This window comes from Pelodiscus sinensis, unplaced genomic scaffold (assembly GCF_049634645.1).
Source record: "Pelodiscus sinensis isolate JC-2024 unplaced genomic scaffold, ASM4963464v1 ctg34, whole genome shotgun sequence".
NCBI lineage: Eukaryota > Metazoa > Chordata > Testudines > Trionychidae > Pelodiscus > Pelodiscus sinensis.
This window is the reverse complement of record NW_027465849.1, coordinates 2,697,290-2,717,638: the sequence shown is the minus strand read 5'-3', so window position 1 is coordinate 2,717,638 and position 20,349 is coordinate 2,697,290. Positions and strand designations below refer to the sequence as shown.

The 20,349-nt window shown below is 49.2% G+C and overlaps 1 protein-coding gene across 2 annotated transcripts in view; it reads left to right on the top strand.

The window, feature by feature from the left end:
• TRIM28 (tripartite motif containing 28) overlaps positions 1 to 20,349 on the top strand; it is a 57,467-nt gene that overhangs the window by 17,921 nt on the left and 19,197 nt on the right. For both annotated transcript variants that reach the window (XM_075915529.1, XM_075915530.1), the window contains exons 2-5: positions 14,160 to 14,272; positions 15,709 to 15,841; positions 17,763 to 17,898; positions 19,775 to 19,891. In XM_075915529.1, coding sequence (XP_075771644.1) covers positions 14,160 to 14,272; positions 15,709 to 15,841; positions 17,763 to 17,898; positions 19,775 to 19,891 — 499 coding nt within the window. The remainder of the gene's footprint in view (positions 1 to 14,159; positions 14,273 to 15,708; positions 15,842 to 17,762; positions 17,899 to 19,774; positions 19,892 to 20,349) is intronic.

The window sequence follows — 20,349 nt, the reverse complement described above, 5'->3', positions numbered from 1 at the left end:
GTATGTATAGCATGTTTGTGTTTAAATTTAATTATAACTATTTTTAAATGAGAAATTTAGAATTTTATTGATCTTAAAATAATCCAAATGAAATAAAAATTGATTTTATTTTTTAAATCGATTTTTATCCACCCTGAATTGCACTGGTGCTGCACTTTTGCAGGATAGGGGCTTGTTCCAGTGCTTTGAGCCATACTCTGTTTTGGAAGCTAAATGCTCCATGGGTTTTTCAGCCTAGTTTAATGTCTGTCCTTTCAGGTTGGAGTGGGTGCTCATCTGCTGAATTATAGGGATGGAAATGGTTTTGTGGTGTTGAAACTGGAAGAATTTGGATGTATTGAATTCTTGCTGAGAAGCAGGAGGTTTTAGGGTGCTCTGTGTACTAAAGATCTGCTGAATGCATAGACTAGCACCTGCGCACCCAGTTCCTTCAGCAGGTTTGGGCTGGCTTTTGTGATTGTTCCCTTGTGTTCAGTTTTGGCATTTGTATTCTTGGAGTAAATATAAGGTTGGCCTAAAGGCCTTCTCTTAATTCACAGTTAACTGGTTAACTGGTGCAAAACACTGTAGGCACTCCTAATCTGATTTGAAATACTTTATATTGACTTAGCTTCAGGATCTACTTGAACTAACTCAGTACAATCCTGGTTGAAATTGGATTAAGTGTCTATACCATGCTTTGTGCTGGTGTGAGTAAATTGTTTAATACAATCACTGTCAAACTGATGCCACGCTGATTGTACACAGGACTTAAGGCAAGGGTCTCAAACTCTTACTTTAGGGCCAGTCCTAAAATCCTCCTAGCAGGCCAGTGGGCACCCTTTAGCAGGACTGGAGGAGGCGGACTTTCTGTGAATTCCTCCCCCACAGCCCTCCCACCCCCTGCCTGCTACCCCTAGACAGTTTAAAACCAGCTGGGGGCCACAATAGGGTTAGAGCAACTTCAGACTGGTAACTCCACGTGGATGCTAGCATGTCCCAATGGCCTCTGGGAGGGGTGTGCATATTGCAGAGCTGGCAATAAGATGTGAAACTATTAACTAACTTTGTGAAACTGACTAGATATCAGTTATGCCCACTTTCATGATTTGATCCCAAGCATTGATAATTGGGGCTGCCCCCTTAGAAAGATGAAGCCACCTTTTAGAATTTAGGGATGTGAAGGACTAGTCAACTTGCTTATCTGGCTGGCTCTCTACGCATGCTGGCTCCATGGACCTGCTTGCCCCCCATTGCTGCCTCTTACAGAATCAGTGGTGGGAGGGGGGAAGGCTGCCACGAAGCAGCCTCTGGTGGTGGTGGGCCGTGGGCTCACCTTGGACAGGGGCAGCTGCCACGGAGCAGCCTCTCCATGGGGAGCTCAGGTCCCCTGCGGACAGGGGCTGCTGCCACACCACTGGCTCCCATCCCATCAGAGACAGCAGTGCAAGGTGGCGGGGGCTACCTGGGAGTGGGGCTGGGAGCACACTGGCTCCCACCCCTATGGACTGTCGAATAGTTGTTACCAATATTTTGTGTGGTTACATGATTCAGTTACACACTATCTCACATCCCTAGTATATGGGGGTCCAGGGCGTGCTGCCTTTGGGCTGGCAGCTGTGGGTCTCATTAAATAGCTTCCTCAAAATATTTTTCATGACTGATTCGGGAAGTGCTTGGGCTGTAGATGACCTGTGGGCTAGGGGTTTGAGACCCCTGGCTTAATGCCGGGGGAAAGGGGGGGGCACAAGTACATTTCAAGCCACTTTTTTCCCATTTGCTGCTTTGACTTAAGACCTCTTGGCCTTCAGTGCGAGGGAGGGACTCTGATACAGGCAGAATCTGGCATTCAGACACTATGCAGGGAGCTGAAATAGCTAAGCCTAATGCCAGGCTGCTATGCTATTGAACAGCATCCTCTTCTGAGGGAACTTTAGGAGGGACAGGTCTTTTGGAGAGAAGTCCAGTCATCTGGACACATGTAGCTGAATGTATCCTGTGATTTGTATATTTTTGGCAGCTGTCCCCAGGGGTACTGATAGTGTAGGGAGGGAAAAGCAGGGGTGGGGAGGAGAAAGCTCAGAGGGTAATTGCTATTTAAGTGCTAGCATAAAACTTTCTCCCCCATCCCCCTTGTCCATGGAAAACATCCATTCTTCTGTCTCAATCTAGAATTCTGGTAGAGCCATAAATGTGAAGGCATCATTCTCTAGTACAGTAATTACTTGTTTAACACATTCCTGCTTAATGTGTTTTTGCAATCGCACGATTTTTTGTTTAGGGAACTTTCGAATAACACGACCGTCCCCGAAATAACACAAAAATAATCAAGTGGGGGACTACTTCACGCGGTGTTATAAATTGGTGAAAACAGTGGTAATATGTATGAGCGGATGAATACACGTGGTCACAGTGCTCCTCCACTCACTCATGTGTTTATATTTGTGTTTATACAAACTGCAGTAACTTGTGTTGCTAGATATCTAATGTTGATGTTGACGACCCAGCACCAACAGAAAATTGACTTTGCCACCACCACCTGAAATGCAACCACCACCATCTTTTTCCATTATTTTTAATGGGAAAATTGACCCCGCATAGCATGTTTTCGCTTAGCACGAACATTTTCAGAAACGCATCTATAGTGTTAAATGAGGAATTACTGTAGTCCTACCTAGCTTCTCCATTCCTCTAGGAGACTTGCAAGTCCAGCGGGCATTCAAATGTGTTAGCTCACCAGGCTGGCCATCAGTTAGCGTGGGCAGCTGGCCTGCTTCATTCATGTAACTCAGCTGTTGAGGCTGAGCACCATTCTGCAGGCAGGAAGCTTTCCATTCAGCTGGAAACTGGCCATTCCACATATCCTCCCTGTGGTAAACTCTCCCTGTCTACAGTAATTCCAAAGTAGGTAATTTAAGGAGTGTTGAATTCCCAATCCCACTTTCCCAGTAAGGTAGCCTGTCTGGCTCCTCCCTTCCAAAAATATTTTTGGGGAGACTATCTAGGCTATTGTAAATACTACTTTATTTGGTTGCTGTGCTTGTTCCTTGCAAGTCTGTAGTGTGTGCATGTGGAAGGAAGGGGAAGCTGGGCTGGCTACCACTGCTTCCTGGGATGGAGATGTGAGCAGTGTCTGTCATGGCCTTGTACTTTCAATGGCTGGGAAGTCCAGAGTAACTCCTCCCTAAAGTGCTGAGCATGTCTTACATGGTGGTTGGCTGGGTGCTGCAGGCCATGTGCTCCCATACTGTCCTGACTTTGTCTGCCTGTAAGCACATTCCCTTTGCACTGAGAAGCTGTGTGGCAGGCAGTCGTGCTGTTTTTCCTGTTAGGCTTCGGAGGGGTAGCCGAGTTAGTCTATTTTAGGAGAGGCATCTCTGCAGTGCCTAATGCCCCTGTCTGTATCTTGCAGTTTTATTAGTAGCACATAGGAGTCCAAGGCATGCTGGGTGTTGTACAGATCCAGAACAAGGTCCCTGCCCCAAATAGTTGACTCCAGTAGGATAATAGTGAGAGAGCTAATGGAAATTAATTATACTGCTGTAATCACACTTCTATGGCAGTGAAGACATGGCCACAGATGCAGGTGAACAGGTGTAGGCTGTTGGCAAATTGGTGCCAACATGGAGAGGAGGTGAAAGTGGAGCACTGTAGGGGAGTTGGCAGTGGAGGTAAGTCAGCAGACTAGAGAAAGCTGGCAAAGTAGCTGCTGGTTTGGATCCTAATGGTAGAAGATACTCTGAGTGGGGGACTTCCAGTGAGCCCCTGACAGTGCACCCTGTCTCCCAATCTTTGATTCACAGTGCTTCTTCTCCCCACTCTTATTTCCTATCCTATCCCATGGACCCAAGGGCAAGGAGGTGACCCTTACTGAGGTGCTGGCTATACCGAGCCCACCCTAGGCTATCTCAGCCAGATCTAGGGGCCTACCTTAGGAGTTAGAGTTGAGGCATGCTTCTAGTTATCTTGATCACCTACTTGTCAGCCCTATTGTACTCTGGAAGTAGTACCCTTAAACAAGCAAATGGTTGGGGCCCTTTTTGTCTGGATCTTGACATCTTCCTTTGGACCTGATGCAGGAAATGCTCCTTAAAACAGTTAAAATCCTTCCCCTTGCAGAGGAAACCGCACTCATTTCTATGGCACCAATGATACTGGGGCTTCCTGCCTTCATGGCGGTCTTTTTTTCCTAATGGAAAACTAGTTTCGTGCAAATACTTGAGAGTTCACACCTATTTAATGCTGTAACAAAGTGAACTTGGCATAGTGCTGTGGGGAGGTAGAGGCACAGTGGGAAATGGCATGAGTGGGGACTGAAGCAGTCTTTGCTCACACCACTTCTGCAGGGCTTTTGCTACAGTTCAAAGGTGCTTATAGACAAATCGAATAGTCGATGGAAATCCCATTGACTATTCAATTAATCTAAATTTAACATCCCTAGTTGTCAGTAGCCTTGCAGTTGTGGTACTGGCAGCTGACTCTGTGGTTTTCACTCACCTTGGGTCTCTAAACTTTTTATTGGACCAGCTTCTGTTGGTGAGAGGCAACCTTACACAGAGCTTTTCAGTAAGCTCCAAAACTTCTCACCAACAAAAGTTAGTCCAATAAAAGTTCTCCGCCCTACCTCATAGGATCCACATGGTTACAACAATGCATTAAACTTGGTTAGTGCCTAAATGCCTTCCTGTAGGATTGTACATGTTTGAGGAATGTTTTTAAATTGTTTAATTCCACTTATTGTGATCTTTAGCAAGCTAATGAGTTAGCTTTGTTCTGAGAATACTCAACGATGGGGCAGCTGCTCATGTGAGCAGGAAATAAAACTTTCATTGGTTCTGACATACATGAAAAAGGAAAACTAAAATCATGGAAAAGTCAAATGATCTAAAAAGTTGAATGCTGTGTTTGAGAGTTGGGAATGTTACCACTGGCAGGTCCTAGACTTGGAAATGGAATGCTGACAAACGTGTCAGTCTTATGTATAGACTTTCAGCTCTACTTTAATACTTAATTCAGAAGGCTTTGAAACGGGAACTTCAGGTCTGTGGTGTGGGGGAAGATGATTTAGCTTTTAACTCTTTCACACATTTTTACTCTAACGGCCATACGGGGTCAGACCAAAGATCCACCTAGTCCAGTATCCTGTCTTCTGGCAGTGGCTAATGCCAGATGCCCTAGAGGGAGTGAACAGAAGAGGGAATCAAGTACTTCCTTGAGTATCTTAAGGATGTGAATGACTAGTCACTTCCCCCTCTTGCCTCTATCAGAAAGAGGGTTGGGGGGGGGGGGAATGAGGGGTTGCTTCAAAGCAGCAGCACTGCTTGGAGCCCAGGATCAGCAGGGGACTCCCGCTGACCCTGGGCTCTGTGCAGTGCTGCCTCTTTGAAATGCTGTGTGGAGCCTAACACTGGGGTCCCCATGTCATTTCAAAGCAGCAGCGCTGCCCCCAGCTGACTCCAGGCTCCCCGCGGTGCTGCTGCTTTGAAATGCCATGTGGAGCACAGGGCCAGCTGGCAGCTGCCTCAGTGGCCCCATGCTCCCATCAGTGCTTTTGCCTTTGAAGTGTAGTGCAGCTCTAGGGCTGTTGCTTTACTTCAAAGGTGGAAGCATCCTATCAACTAATAAAATAGTCCAGGGTGGCCAACCCATTCTGGACAAAGAGCCAAGGTATCAGTGGATCCAGCGCGAAGAGCCGGGCCAAAGTTGTCGAGCAAAAGAAGAAGAAGAAGAAAAAAGGCTACTCCTTTAATTAAGAAAATGTGTTTAGAGCAGAGTTTCCCAATTTTATTTGGCTAGGGAACCCTTTTCAGCTTTTCAGAATTTCAAGGAACCCCTAAGTTTGTCAAGCAAAAAGGGGCGAGGGGACCCACCAGTGTATGAAAATCACATTCCTTCCCCGAGGTCCCCCTCCTTTCTGTTCCCCTCCTCTCCATTACTTGCTATCTCCAGCCTTTATATGCTCCCGCTGGGTTGAGAATGAGGGATTTGGGTGTGGGAATGGGTGAGAAGTGCAAGCTCTGGGAGGGAATTTGGATGCAGGAGAGGAGGATGCTGGCTCAGGGATGGGGCTCCAGGCTGAGGAGTGTTGGACTCAGGTGGAAGGTTGGGGTTCTGAGCAAGCCACAGGCTTGTGGATGTGAGGGTGCAGGAGTTTGGTTGGATATGTGAGGGGCTCAGGGCAAAGAGGTTGTGAGTATGATGGGCTCAGGACACAGATTTGTGATGTGTGGATGATGTAGTGTTGTGGCAGAAGACTGAGGATGTGGGGATTCAGGAGTTTGGGGATGTAAGAGGCTCAGGATGGGGTTCCAGTGTATGATAGGCTCAGATTTGGGGTCAGGTGGTGTAGAAGTGTTATGTTGCTGCAGTGAGATGGGAGTTTGGCCCCAATTGGGGGCTTGTTGGCCAGGCTTCATTTTAAAATAAAATACTGTCAAACTCAAGGTTTTAGCATTGTCTTTATTTGAGGGGCAGGGAACCTGTTTTGAGTCAAGGGTCACTGACCCACAGAAAAGTCAGTTGGGGCCACACAAATGAGATGCAAAAAAACCTGCTCCAAAACCCCCAAGCCTCACAAATGTGGTTCCAACTGTGCTGGTGGGGGCAGGGGAGAGGGTGCTAGGGGGTGCTGGGGCTGGGAGAGGGTGCTGCTCAGTGCTAGGGTGGGTGGTAGGATGCTAGCACAGATGTCTGGGTGCTGGGGTCAGGGACATGGTCCTGCTGGGCACTGGGGTGGGTGGCAGGGGGCTGGGACCAGGGTCCTGGGGTAGGTGGCAGGGTGCAGAGGCCAGGGACACAGTGCTGCTGGGTGCTGGAGACAGTGCTGGTGTGGGGGCAGGGGACAGGGTACTTATGGGGGGAGGGGGAGCTGGACAGGGGCAGGGGAGGGCAGCTGGGACCAGTAACTGGCAATCCTGCAACACCTCTGGGTTCCGGGAAGTGTGTGACTGCACTTTCCCTCCCCAAACAGCTGGCGCGCATTTCCGTGATGCCATCCTGACCTGGGGGGGGGGGGAGGAAGAGGCGGGTGCGGGGAGTCCCAGGGCAGATCGCGCTGCCTGCACAGTTAGAGCTGCGCAGCCCTGGGTCTCCTGACACCCCCTCTCCCTCACCACGCAGAAAGGCCACAGAACTAAGTTGCTGGGTGCCACAGCCCCAGCTGTTCAGGCAGCGCATGTTAGCTCCTTTGGGAAGAAGTGCTTCTCTCCCCACTGTGGGTCACATGGGGTCACCCGTGTCCAGCACCCCCTAGTATGCCAGCCGGGAGCAACTGTTCCCCTCTGCCCCCGCCTTACTACACATCTGTGTCACCAGGGAGAAACGGGAAACAAGTGTGCTGTTTCTTTAAGAAGTTGGCTAGCTGGCTTTCTCTCTTTCAGAGGGGGCAGGGGAGTGCTGGCTCCTCACGGAACCCCAGGGTTCCGCGGAGCACCAATTGGGAAACACTGGTTTAGAGGCTTTTTGGCCACATCAGGCTCCCGCTGGCAGATGCCATTTTTAATTCTCCTTCTTAAAAGGCTTTGCAGGATGGTACCTCTGCCCAGGTCAGCACAGGAAGTGAGGAGTAGGAGTAGGAGAGGGCTGTTTTTGGGGGCGCGGGGGTGGGTTGGCCATGGCTGGAAAAGTTGATGTAAATTGCATTGACTATTCAATTAGTCAATCAAAATTTAACATCCCTAGTGTGTCACCCATTCTCACCCTCTGACAGGCTAGGGACACCATTCCTACCCATCCTGGCTAATAGCTATTGATGGATGTAACCTCCATGAATACATCTAGTTCTTTCTTGAACCCTGGTAAAGTACTTATCTTCACAACCTCCTCTGGCAAGGAGTTCCGCAGGTTGATGGTGCATTTTGTGAAGAAAAATTTTGTTTTAAACCTGCTACCTGTTCATTTCATTTGGTGACCCCTAGTTCTTATGTTATGGAGATCTAACTTAAAGCAAGGTCCCCTTCCAGCAGCAAACTTGAGTTTCTCTGGAGCAGTGTCTGCATGGCTAGCAGACCTAGAGCTCATGATGGGATGGTTACAGCATCACTTGTTCAGCTGAGCTGTGCAGGTCTGGAAGTTGCCCATCACACCCTGGATGTAGTAGGCCAAAATTATCCTTCTACTGTGATAGCTAGATAAAATGAGAAGGTTTGGCCAACGACAACCCATGTATCTGGAGTATATATTCTTTGCTGTATATGTGTTATGAAGTACCTGATTTCAACATGAATATTCTCATTCTGCCTCTCAGCGTCTTTTTAATTGGTGGCTCTCTTCATCCTGGTATCCTTTCCCATAAGGCAGGGCTACTCAACTTTGGAAGCCCGGGGGCCACTGATATCCACAGCACATGTCGAGGGCTGCAACTTAAGCGTGGTTGCATATACATGCAAATATATATGCAATAGCTTCTTTCACAGCGACGGGCATTACTACAAAATTAAGGCAAGACTACAATGCCCAGGCCCCCCATTTAAGTCAGTTCTGCTGATATTAATAAAATGCAATGTTTACCTGATTTCCACCCATATGACAGCACTTTTAGGGTATGTTTAGACTACATGACTCTGCCGACAGAGGCATATAAAATAGGCTACCCAACATAGTCAATGAAGGTGGAATTTAAATATTCCTGGCTTCATTAAAATAAAAATGGCCACCGTGCTGATTGTCGGCACAGCACGGCAGTCAGACACGGATCAGTCGACAGGGGAAGCCTTTGTCGACTGCTCCCTTATGCCTCGTGAAACATACACTTAATGAGCAATGACAGCCCAGGAATTTAACTACTAAAATGCATATCAACAGAAGACTACTATATTGACAGCTTTTTTGTTTTGGCTTCATAACAGTCCAGGAATTTTAACTACTAAAACACATCACCTAAACTGCATAGTAAACCCAAACTGCACCGCCAGCTGCAAACAAAGGTGCCGAGGGACACATGTGGCCCGCGGGCCGCATGTTGAGTATCCCTGCCATAAGGGTTTGTCTTGTAAATTAGGAATGGAGTGTTCTGGATGGATATTTCCCAAGGTATAGTATTCATGCCAGACACTAAGTGGATAGTGGCAAACATACTGTTCCTTCTATATCTAATTCTGCCACCCCCACCAGGCTGGCAACAGAATCAAGCAGGATAGTGCACAGGCTGGAAAACAGTTGCAATGCATGTGCAACTGATTTTGGATGGTTTTGGTCACTCATTAATTTTGTCAGTGCTTTCCTGTTATCTCCCCTAGAGGGAAAGTTGTGTTGCTTAGTGGAGGAGTTCCCATTGTAGGACACGAGGTACTCCAGTTGGCTGACACATTTGATGTATGCTAAGCCTACAGTGTGCTGAAGCGTGTAGACTGACACCTCCTACACTCTTCAGGCATGTTAATGCTTGCTTCTGACTAGCTAACAGGTTCTAATTAGGGATGTTAAATTACAGTTAATCACCTAATCAGGCAGTCAATGGAATTTCCATTGATTAGGGGTGGGAAAGTGGAGTGCTTGCTATCCCAGCTGTGCCTCTGCCTTTTGAAATGTAGCAAGAGCCCCAAAGGCAGAGGTGCAGCAGTTGGGAACTCCTCTCCCTCCTCCCCCTCCCCCCCCTCCACTGCCATAGAATCATAGAATAATAGGACTGGAAGGGACCTCAAGGCAGGACCAAGCTCCGTCTACACCATCCCTGACAGATGTCTATCTAACCTGTTCTTAAATATCTCCAGAGGGAGATTCCACCACCTCCCTTGGCAATTTATTCCAATATTTGACCACCCTGACAGTTAGGAATTTTTTCCTAATGTCCAATCTAAACCTCCCCTGCTGCACTTTAAGCCCATTACTTCTTGTCCTGTCCTCAGAAACCAAGAACAACAAATTTTCTCTTTCCTCCTTTTGACACCCTTTTAGATATTTGAAAACCGCTATCATGTCCCCCCTTAATCTTCTTTTTTCCAAACTAAATAAGCCCAGTTCATGAAGCCTGGCTTCATAGGTCATGTTCTCTAGACCTTTAATCCATTCTTGTCGCTCTTCTCTGTACCCTTTCCAATTTCTCCACATCTTTCTTGAAATGTGGCGCCCAGAACTGGACACAGTACTCCAGCTGAGGCCTAACTAGTGCAGAGTAGAGCGGCAGAATGACTTCACGAGTTTTGCTTACAACACACCTGTTGATACAACCTAGAATCATATTTGCTTTTTTTGCAACAGCATCACACTGTTGACTCATATTCAACTTGTGGTCCACTATGACCCCTAGATCCCTTTCCGCCATGCTCCTTCCTAGACAGTCTCTTCCCATCTTGTATGTATGGAACTGATTGTTCCTTCCTAAGTGGAGCACTTTGCATTTCTCTTTATTAAACCTCATCCTGTTTACCTCTGACCATTTCTCTAATTTGCTAAGGTCATTTTGAATTATGTCCCTATCCTCCAAAGAAGTTGCAACCCCACCCAATTTGGTATCATCTGCAAACTTAATAAGCCATGGGGTGTTGTGGGTGTTGCTTACATCCCTAGTTCTAATGCTCACCTGTAAATTCCGCTCTTGATGGAGCTTCACAGGGCTCATGGAGGTATGCTTTGGTTGGCTGTCTAGCATGTTCGGGTTATTTGCTGAGTGGCCCCTAGTGGATCTAGGCTCAGGAATGTTAGGCTGTCTGCCTGTTCCCATGGAAACTTGTCTGGGCCATTTGGCTTGCTATAGAAATGCAGTCAGTGGAAATGGCTGAGATTAGAATCTTGCAGCTGCCTCACTTAAATATGCAAAAAGCATGGCTCTCCAATACTCCTTGGCAGAGGGTTCTCTGGCAGGTGGCCCTTGCAGTGTGGTGGAGATGTTGAAGAGACAGTGAGATGGCTTTTCAGCCCTGTCGGAAAGATGTAGAATCTTCTAACTAAAAGGGTTTATAAGCGCCTGCTTAGGTTGGAATCCTGTAGAGAGCGTACTTTTTATTGGCTGTTCTGTAGGAAGTCATGCAAGTCATCCTGGGAGTATGGTTTGGCTAACATGTTCCTGCTTATTTTTCCTGATAATCCCCACCACGTTAAATATCTTCATACCATTAATATCCCAATAAGCAGGTCAACACTTAACGTATTACAGAGCCATTACAGGTGCTGTGATGATGGTTTCTGTAGAAAACTGTTGTAGTTCGGAAAAATGGATGTACTTCTACACATCTGAATTGCCTATAATGCAGTGTATTCATGCACCATGTTGGGGAAACTGAACTAGTAATTATGCTGTAACCTGTTTTGTACATGCAGAATATATTAAATGTATGTTGTGGTGAAGTTTGCTAAACTGGGGATGTTAAAATGCGATTAATTGGCATTTCAAAGGAGGAATGCTGAACTCCGTACAGCCCAGGGCCGGTGGGAAGTCCCACTGACTCTTGGGCTGCAAGCGGGTGCCTGATTTGAAATGTACAAGAGCCCCCAGCAGGGGCTCTTGTGCATTTCAAGGCCATGCAGCCCTGGGTCAGCGGGGCTCCATGATACTCTGCTCAGGGCCTGGGCTCCACAACTGCCCCTTGGAAACGCATAGAGGTGGTGTTTTAAAGGGGCAACCGCGTTGGGGTTCAAAGCGGTAGCGCTGCACAGCTGTGCAGTGCTGCCACTTTGAAGTACAGGCAGTCCCTGGGTTACGTACAAGATAGGGACTGTAGGTTTGTTCTTGAGTTGAATCTGTATGTAAGTCGGAACTGGCGTCCAGATTCAGCCGCTGCTGAAACTGACCGCCAGTTCTGACTTACATACAGATTCAACTTAAGAACCCGAAGTCAGCTGCTGCTGAAACTGATCAGCAGCTGATTCCAGGAAGCCCGGGGCAGAGCAACTGTGCCTTGGGCTTCCTGTAGTCAGCGCTGGTCAGTTTCAGCAACGGCTGACTTGGGGATGTCTGGGGCAGAGCAGCTGGGGTGCTGCTGGGTTGCTCCAGTAGCACCGCTCCTCGGCGCTACTGGACCAACCCAGCAGCACCCCAGCTGCTCTGCCCCAGGAGTCCTGATTCAGCCGCTGCTGAAACTGACCAGACCAGTAGTGCCCAGAGCGGCGCTGCGGGACCAACCGGCAGCACCCCAGCTGCTCTGCCCCAGGGTCCACCACAAAAGCCTGGTCTGCTGGGGAGGGCACACTAGCTGCGCGCTCCCTCCCCCCCCCCCCCCCCCAACAGACCAGGGACACAGGGAGCAAAGCGGCAGCGGGGGGGGGAGGGGAGGGTGCCTCGCCTCTGAGGCTTTGCTCTGGCGCGGGACCGCTTTGCTCCCGGTGCCCCTGGTCTGCTGGGGACCGTCTCCAGCAGACATGGGGCACCCCGAGCAAACCCGCCGGGGCTGCGGCTTTGCTCCCGACGCCCCTGGTCTGCTGGAGACGGTCCCCAGCAGACCAGGGGCACCAGGAGCAGCTTTTCTCGCCCTGGAGGTCGAGGTGGCTGACCGCTGCCTGTGAGCTCCGGGGCGAGAAAGCCCCGTTCATAAGTGCGGATCCGACATAAGTCGGATCCGCGTAAGTCTGGGACTGCCTGTACCCCGCTCCCTCCCATTTGCTGCCTCCATCTCATACAGGCAGCAAGGGGGGGGGGGGGGGAATCAACAAGGCGGGAGTGAGGCAGGTGCTTAACAGATAGTCGACTAGTCTTAAACATCCCTATGCTAAATGTGTAGTGTGCCCTGAATAGATGTCTGTTCTAATAACTGGAATTCTTTTTGAAGAGATAAGAAAAGGTGGATAAAGGTCTGTGGAATTTAATTCTCTGTAAATCAGGAGAATATAAATTAGGGATGTAAATTCCTGGTTAATGAGTTAACCAGTTAAACCAGATCCCATGCAGGTGGCTGGCAGCTCAAGTAGAGGATGGGGCACAATGGTTTCTGCTACACTCCATGCTTAGGGCTGCCAGCTGCCGGTAAGGGTGATGCTTACCGAGTAACTTGGTTAACCATTCACATCCTTACTGTAAATGAGCAAAATTGGTTGGGCTCACAGCTTAGAACAGTGAGAATGTAACAGCTGCAAGACTTTTCCCCAGGTTGGTAACGTCGTCACCTTTCTGTTCACTGCTAGACTTTAATAAGATGGGCCTGGTTGTCTGCTACAAATTCAATACTGGAACTGAATCCTTGATACTTTGATGTTCCACCATGATCTCAAACCCCAGGCAGAACCAAAAATATCTGCTCTTCAGTTCCTCACAAGTACTCCAACCTTTCCATGTTAATATCTACTCCTCAGTCTTTCTGCTCCCCGGGGGCAAATTCTGCAGTTTTTTGGTACTTTATCCATTGCGTTGTGCTCAGGCACAGAGGCTGTGCCCTCTGATGTGACATTTGGGAGACTGTTTTTGGCAGAGGGGAATGGCTCCATCTCCATATTGTACTACTGTAAGATGTGTAGAGCCCCTATTGCTGCTGTTGGAATATAGGAACCCTTAATATTATGACACTTTTAGACTGGAGGAACCTAACTAGTGGGAAGGAAGGATGAGAGCCTATTAGCATGATAATAGGGTAGAAGTTTTTCAGTGTATGATGCAGAAATACCCCTCATATCTCTCATTCATTCCTGCAGTGGCCATTCAGACACAAGTATTAGGGTTCACCAAATGAAATAAGCAGCAGTTTAAAACAAAAGGAAGCATTTCTTCACATAACATACTTTCAACCTGCAGAGCTTTGTTAGAGGATATTGTGAAGATCAGAACTAACAGGGTTAAAAAAAAAAACCTTAGATAAATTAATGGAGTCGTGTGGTTATTAGCCAGGATGGTGTCCCTAGCCTCTGTGTTCCAGAAGCTGGTACTGGGCAAGAGAGGATGGATCATTCGATTACCTGTTCTGCTCATTGCTTCTGAGGCACCCTGGCACTGGCCACTGTTGAAGACAGTATACTGGGCTAGATGGACCTTTGTTCTGATCCATACATTTCAGTATCTTAGCCTTGATCTACTGTACAAATGTCAGAATACCTAGGCCACTCGGGTGAATTTTCTGTGGTGAGTGACAATTATACCAACCAAACTCCCAGTGTAGATGATGTTGTGTCATTGACAGGAGAAAAGCCCTTCCCAGTGTAACTACTGCCTCTTGAGGAGAAGGATTAACTGCACTGGGGTTGGCCCCCAAATATTAGCTACAAATCTGATGCTGCTTCCTGTGTGTGACATGTTCTCTTCTTCTCCCCTTCCCTTGCAGTTGTGGACTGCCCTGTATGTAAACATCAGTGTTACCTCAAGGATATCGTGGAAAATTACTTCTTGAGAGACAGCGGGGCAGAGGCAGCCACAGATAGCAAGGATGCCAACCAGGTAGGCATTCAATCTTCCTACCCCTTCTTCCATTGGCTCTGATTGACCCCTCTGCAGAACAGTTCTCCCCACCCTGCCATTCCCAATTTGCCATGCAACCTAGCTAGTGGTGGAGGGTGGCTTGCAGTCTTTCTGATGATAGGCCAGTTTGGTTCTCATATTGAAAGGAAGCAGTGCAGAGCACTTGGCCCTTCCTTTCCTGGCACCATGCTCCAGCCACTCCTGGCCACTCAAGTTCTAAGTGGCTGTCTCATCAGATGTCAGGGCACCCTGTGTGTGCCCTGCCTGGAGCAGGCAGTTGCACTTTCTCTGGCCCCTTTGAAAGCACATAACTCAGTGACTCCTGGGTCTGTCACCATAGTAACCCCAATGGGCCACCAATCCTCTTAGGTTCAGTAAATTGCTCATCCTTTATCAGCAATGCATTTCTAGTCATAACAATAACACTTGTATGCCAGACACTCAGAAGCAAGCCGTGGCCAGTCACACTTCTTCCATTCTCAACTCTATCCCATCTGCCCATTCTGATTAGCAGCATTGTATACATGCAGCTGTTCGACCTAGCCCCTCAAAATCCTGTCATTTATTCCTAACTATGTAGTATTTGGTTTTCTACTAATGGTGGCTGGACACAAAATGGCTTCAGTTAGATTATGTTCAGTTCTGCCATTAACAAGGCCTGCCTGCTTGAATAAAAGCCCTTGTTTTCATACTCACTTTTGAGCTATGTCTGAGCTACAATGCCAGTATCTCCTGTGAGTTATACCCACCTAAACACTGATAGTGTTATCTCAGCCTATTGTATACTGGAAAGTGCTCTCCCATCAGCTTGCAGCGTCACCAGAAACACTACACTGCACAGCTGCACCTCTATAAATGATGTATAGAGCTAACCTGTACTAACTTATTGTCTACTTTGCTCTAAGACTATAGCACATCTGTAATCCACCTCCTTCCATTCAGGCCTACTCTACACTACCGTAGGCCATCCATCTAAGTTATGCACCTAGCTGAAGTCAACATTTATATCTACTCACCATGGTATCTTCACTGTGATAAGTTGACAGCTGACTGTCTTGTCAACTCACCTATGTTGCTAGACCCACTGGAGTACTGGAATAGACATGAGAGCAATTAGTGGTCAATTTATACTAGACAGGATAAATCAACCCCCATTGGATTGATCACTGTCTGTTGAACAGTTGGGTAGGGAAGATACACCTGGGTTGGAAGACCCCAGGGTCATGCTCCCAGAGTCATCTGCTCTGTGCAGTACCATAACTACACTGGGAACCATCCTTGAAAATTAGCCCTCGGGTCTGCCCTTACCATTTGCCTCAGGCTTGCCTCTCACCATTTGAAGCACTGGGGGGGGGGGGGGGGGGAGGTTGTGGGGCAGGTGTGTTCCTGGCACTAACCTTTCCTCTATCTCTCAGTGCTGCACCAGTTGTGATGACAATGCCCCAGCTACTAGCTATTGTGTGGAGTGCTCAGAGCCACTGTGTGAGACCTGTGTAGAGGCCCACCAGAGGGTGAAGTACACAAAGGACCATACTGTCAGAGCCACAGGTCAGTGCCCCATTCCTGGGAGGGAAGTTTGGAGTTAGCCTGGTACTGCATGCCCCTTACAGAGAGGTGGGAGGTGGAAGTTGGTTATACAGGTTGAACCTCCCTGTTCCAGTAGCATCTGTGGTCCTGCAGGACCATAAAAGCTGTTAGACCAGAGAGCCTGCTGCAGGGGTTGAGTGTGGCTGGGAGCAGAGCCTGTCTTGCTGCTGGCAGCCTGCAGAGACAGTGACCTGCAGGTAGAGAGCTGCTGTGTGGGGCCAGGGAACTCCAGGAGAAGATGGGGACAGAGTTTATGGAGCAGAGTCCTGGGAGTGGGCTGGGAGCAGCAGAGCCAGGCTGGTGGGTTGGAGGTCAGGCCTCCCAGTTCTCCCAGTGCAGCAGCCAGGAGGAGAGCCCTAGGAGAGCCCAGACACCTGACCTCCCCTGGTCCAGCAAATTCCCTTGTTCAGGACCACACTGGTCCTGAGGGTGCCAGACCAGGGAGGTTCAACCTGTACTCCATGACACTACTTCTTGCCCACCCAGAGTGCTACGCTCTGGTGTCATATGCATGAGAGATTTGCTTTAAATCCGTTTGAAACTGATTTTACTAAATCAGTTCAAAATTGTTTGCTATGTTCTGTTCAGCTCAATCTGTCCTCTGGTGGTGCAGTCAGCTGAATGAGAGCATCCATATGGGGGTGTACTGCTTAACTGAATTAGTTGGAGTTCTGTCCTGTAGGGATGTACTAGTGTAGTCGATTAACCAGTTAACCGATAAGCAAAAGCTTATAGGTTAATACTATAGACCAGTGTTTCTCAAACTGTGCTCCACGGAGCCCCGGGGCTCCGCAAGACATCTCCAGGGGCCCCACGAGGTTGACAAACTGGAAACATCGATAGATACAACACACACAATCAGTGGACCGCTGGGACTCTGCATACATTTTTACGTATGTAAAGGGCTCTGGAGCCCAAAAAGTTTGAGAATCACTGCTATAGACTACACACCTTTCCCTCCCCCAGCCCTTGCCAGTTAACTTTTTAGCAGGCTGGCCAGCAGCCTGGCTCAGTTCAGGCTTATGTCAGGTCCAGAACCTATCCCTGTGGCAGCTGTGCATTTAAAGTGTATTAGGAGCCAGGTGGGTAGGCAGCCCGGCTTAGTTCTGGCATGCACTGGGTCCAGGAGATCAGAACCCCTCTTAGGGGCTGCTGCCATCCCACTCTGCTGCCTCTTTATCAGAGGCCGCAGCAGTGGGCGACAGGCAGCTGGTCTACAATGAGACAGCTTTTAAACTGGCTCCCCTTGTGGACCAGCTCCCAGTTGGCACCCTGTGCTGCTGCTTCGGATACAGTGGCTGCTGGCCCCACCACTGGGTACTATGGAATAGTTGACTAACTGATACAAATTCATGAGGTTACTCAACTATTCAAGTTAACTGATATTTAACATCCCTACTCTCCTGTGGGTAGCCTGCAACTTCCTCATGTGGACATGGTTCCAGAGGCAGAAAACTGGGCCTCTTGTCCCCATTCTGCCACTGACAAAGGGAGAGGGCTTTAACCAGGTCCCATGCAATATCCATTCCCTGGTAGCATGAGCTCTGCTGCCCATATCCCAGATTCCCTCAACTGGGCTTCCAGTGCTGTGGCCAAGGGAGACACCTGGACATAGGCTGTAGTTGGGCATGTTGTGCCAGACAGCTGAGTAGGCTTCCTTTTCAGCTCTTCCAGTGCCCCTTAATCCAGATGTGCAGTCTCCCTGGGCCAACCCCAGCAAACAGCTTTGCCATTACCCTTCAGTCCCAGCCCTGTCGCTCCCTCCCCAGCAGCTATGCTGGTGCCCTGCAGGCCACTCTAGGCTTCTGGCTGGCTGATGTAATTGGGGTGCCTCATGGAACCTTGGTGAGAAGAGGAGGGTAACACTTGTACTCTGTTCTAGGTCCAGCAAAGACAAAGGAGGGTGAGCGCACTGTCTACTGCTCTGTGCACAAGCATGAACCCTTGGTGCTGTTTTGCGATACCTGTGACACACTGACCTGCCGGGACTGCCAGCTCAATGCCCACAAGGATCACCAGTAAGCATGCACACTTGCTGGCTGTACTCTACCATAGGCTACTAGGATGCTCTTTGATACTCCACCCCTGCCCAGTCTGGGGCAGGGCTGCACTGCCCTCTACCTCTGCTCCTAGTTATGTGGCTGGCCTGAGCCAGGCTCTGCCTCCAATACTGCTATGCTGGAGACATGGAAACCCTCTGACAGCCTGTGCCATGTTTTCTTCCAGGTGGTAAGGCCACAGCAAACCTTTCAGCTAGCCTGTGCGTCCTCTCTACTGCATGGCATGGCTCTCCTTTGTCATGTTTCTTGGCTGCTGTTGGGCTTGAGGCAGCTAGACCAGCTCCTCTTGGGGGTGTTTTGGCCCCTGTGTTAGTTCTCAGGGTAGCCTAGACTGAGTCATTTTACACTTCGCCTTCATTTCCATTACCAGCAGCCTTGCCTATCAGCCACCCAAGCAATCTCCTCTGGGCCATGGTAGCCTGCATTTTCTGTTATAGGGATAGTCTAGTTTGTGACAGTCAACTCAGAATCTGCACCTTTTGTAGTCCTGCAGCCCTGAGGGGTTTTTATTGAAAACACAATCTTATCAGTAAGGCCAACAGTGAGTGAGGAAATGGAAGCAAAAGATTACACACCCAACAAAATCCTAACATGTTTTCGAGAGACTTTGCTTAGGAGGCTAACATGCTGTCTAAAGTTCAGCACACCTTTGTGACATCAAACTGCATTGTTTCAATAGAGCAGGGGTGGGTAAAAGGGCCTCCGTGGGCTGGATCAGGCCTGCCAAGTGGCTGGATCTGGCCTATGGAGGCCCTGCTGCTCACCTGACCCCAGGCTAATTAGGGCCTGGGGGCGGGGGTGTGCCTAAAGCCTCCTGCCCTGCCAGGAGTACGTGGTGCTTTGAAACCCTGTGTGCTGCTTGCAGGGCGGGGGTAGAAGGGAAGGAAGGAGTCTTCGGGCATTCTCCCACCCCCAGGCCTATCAGGGCCTGGGGCGCGGTAGCTGCATGAAGCTTCCTTCACCCTGCCCTGGCCCTGCGAGCAGCACACAGTGCTTCAAAGCACCACATATTCCTGTCCAGGGAGGGAGTGGAGGAGGCTTCGGGTGCTCCCCAGGCCTATCAGGGCCTGGGGGTGTGGGAGCTGTGAAGCTACCTTCGCCCTGCCCTGCCCTGGCCCTGCGAGGAGCCTGCTGCACTTCAAAGTGCCACATGCTCCCCTCAGGGCAGGAGGAGCTTTCCTGCGCTCCCCCACCCCCAGACCCTTATTGCCCTGGGGGAGGAAGCATGCCTAGCCTCTTCCAGGCATGGGTGCTTAGTTGGAAGGGGTGGGCAAAGGGGCTCCCCCACCCCCAAACCAATCATGGTCTGGAAGTGGGGTAGCCCTGCCCCTTCTAGGGTGGTTGAGGCTTCTTCAAAAAATTTTGAAGTGGCCCCAGGGAAAAATTATTGCCCACCCCTGCAGTAGAGGCTGTCTGGAGCACCTGTTTTCTTCATCAGAGTGCCTGCTTGCTTCCTGGTTGTCGGAAGATGGTGGGTTGCCTTTGTTCCTCATGCAGTTATGCAAACCTTTGATGTTTAACTCAAGATAAAGGTTCTCTCCCCCCTTCTGTATTCTTCCCTTTTGGCTGCCTAATGTAGGCATACCTTTGTTAGCTTACAGTGCTTAATTTACTTGGCTGGCCAAAAGAGTGCACATTTTGCAACATTAATAACCAATGCGGCCCTGACTTTTGAGTCCTCCTATAATGTACTTACGTGAGCCAAAATGTACATACCAGAATAGGAGATGGTTGTAATCCCTGGCCAGTTGCTCTTGAGGGCTCCATAGGTCACAGCCCCTGCAAATGTTCCCTGGTTGGCCAACTCCTAGCGTGTTCATTCCCATCCCTACAGGTACCAGTTCTTGGAGGATGCTGTCAGGAACCAGCGCAAGATGTTGGCCGCTCTAGTGAAGCGCCTCGGGGACAAGCATGCCAACCTGCAGAAATCCACCAAGGAAGTGCGCACCTCGTATGTAGCCTTGCAGAGTGTCCTGACCACAGGGAGGGGGGGACCCTGCCCAAGTTGCTGAGCCCCAAAGATGCACAGGGAAGGGAAGTCCTTTCTAGTCATGCGAGAGGGAGGGGATTAAGAGATTTCTTCTAGTGCTGGACCCTGTGTGCACTCTGCTGTGGAATATGCATGTGCTTAGGGCCAGAGTATCTCTGCAAGCACTGTTTGGCTGCAGTCCATCTCTCCTCATGCACTGCCAAGGGCATGAAGGGGCAGGGCAAGACTGCCTCTTCTGGTCATTCTTGATGCTACGTGGTTAGTGTTAGAAACCTTGGCATTGCCAAACAGATTCCTTTTAGCTTCTTGTATTCCCCATTAGCCAAAGAAGGGGTCCTAACTGGCAGGCATGGTCAGAATGGGAAAGAAGCAGTTGGGGTAATCAGAAAGGTGCCCCCTTCCAGAAAGCAGTTGGGGGC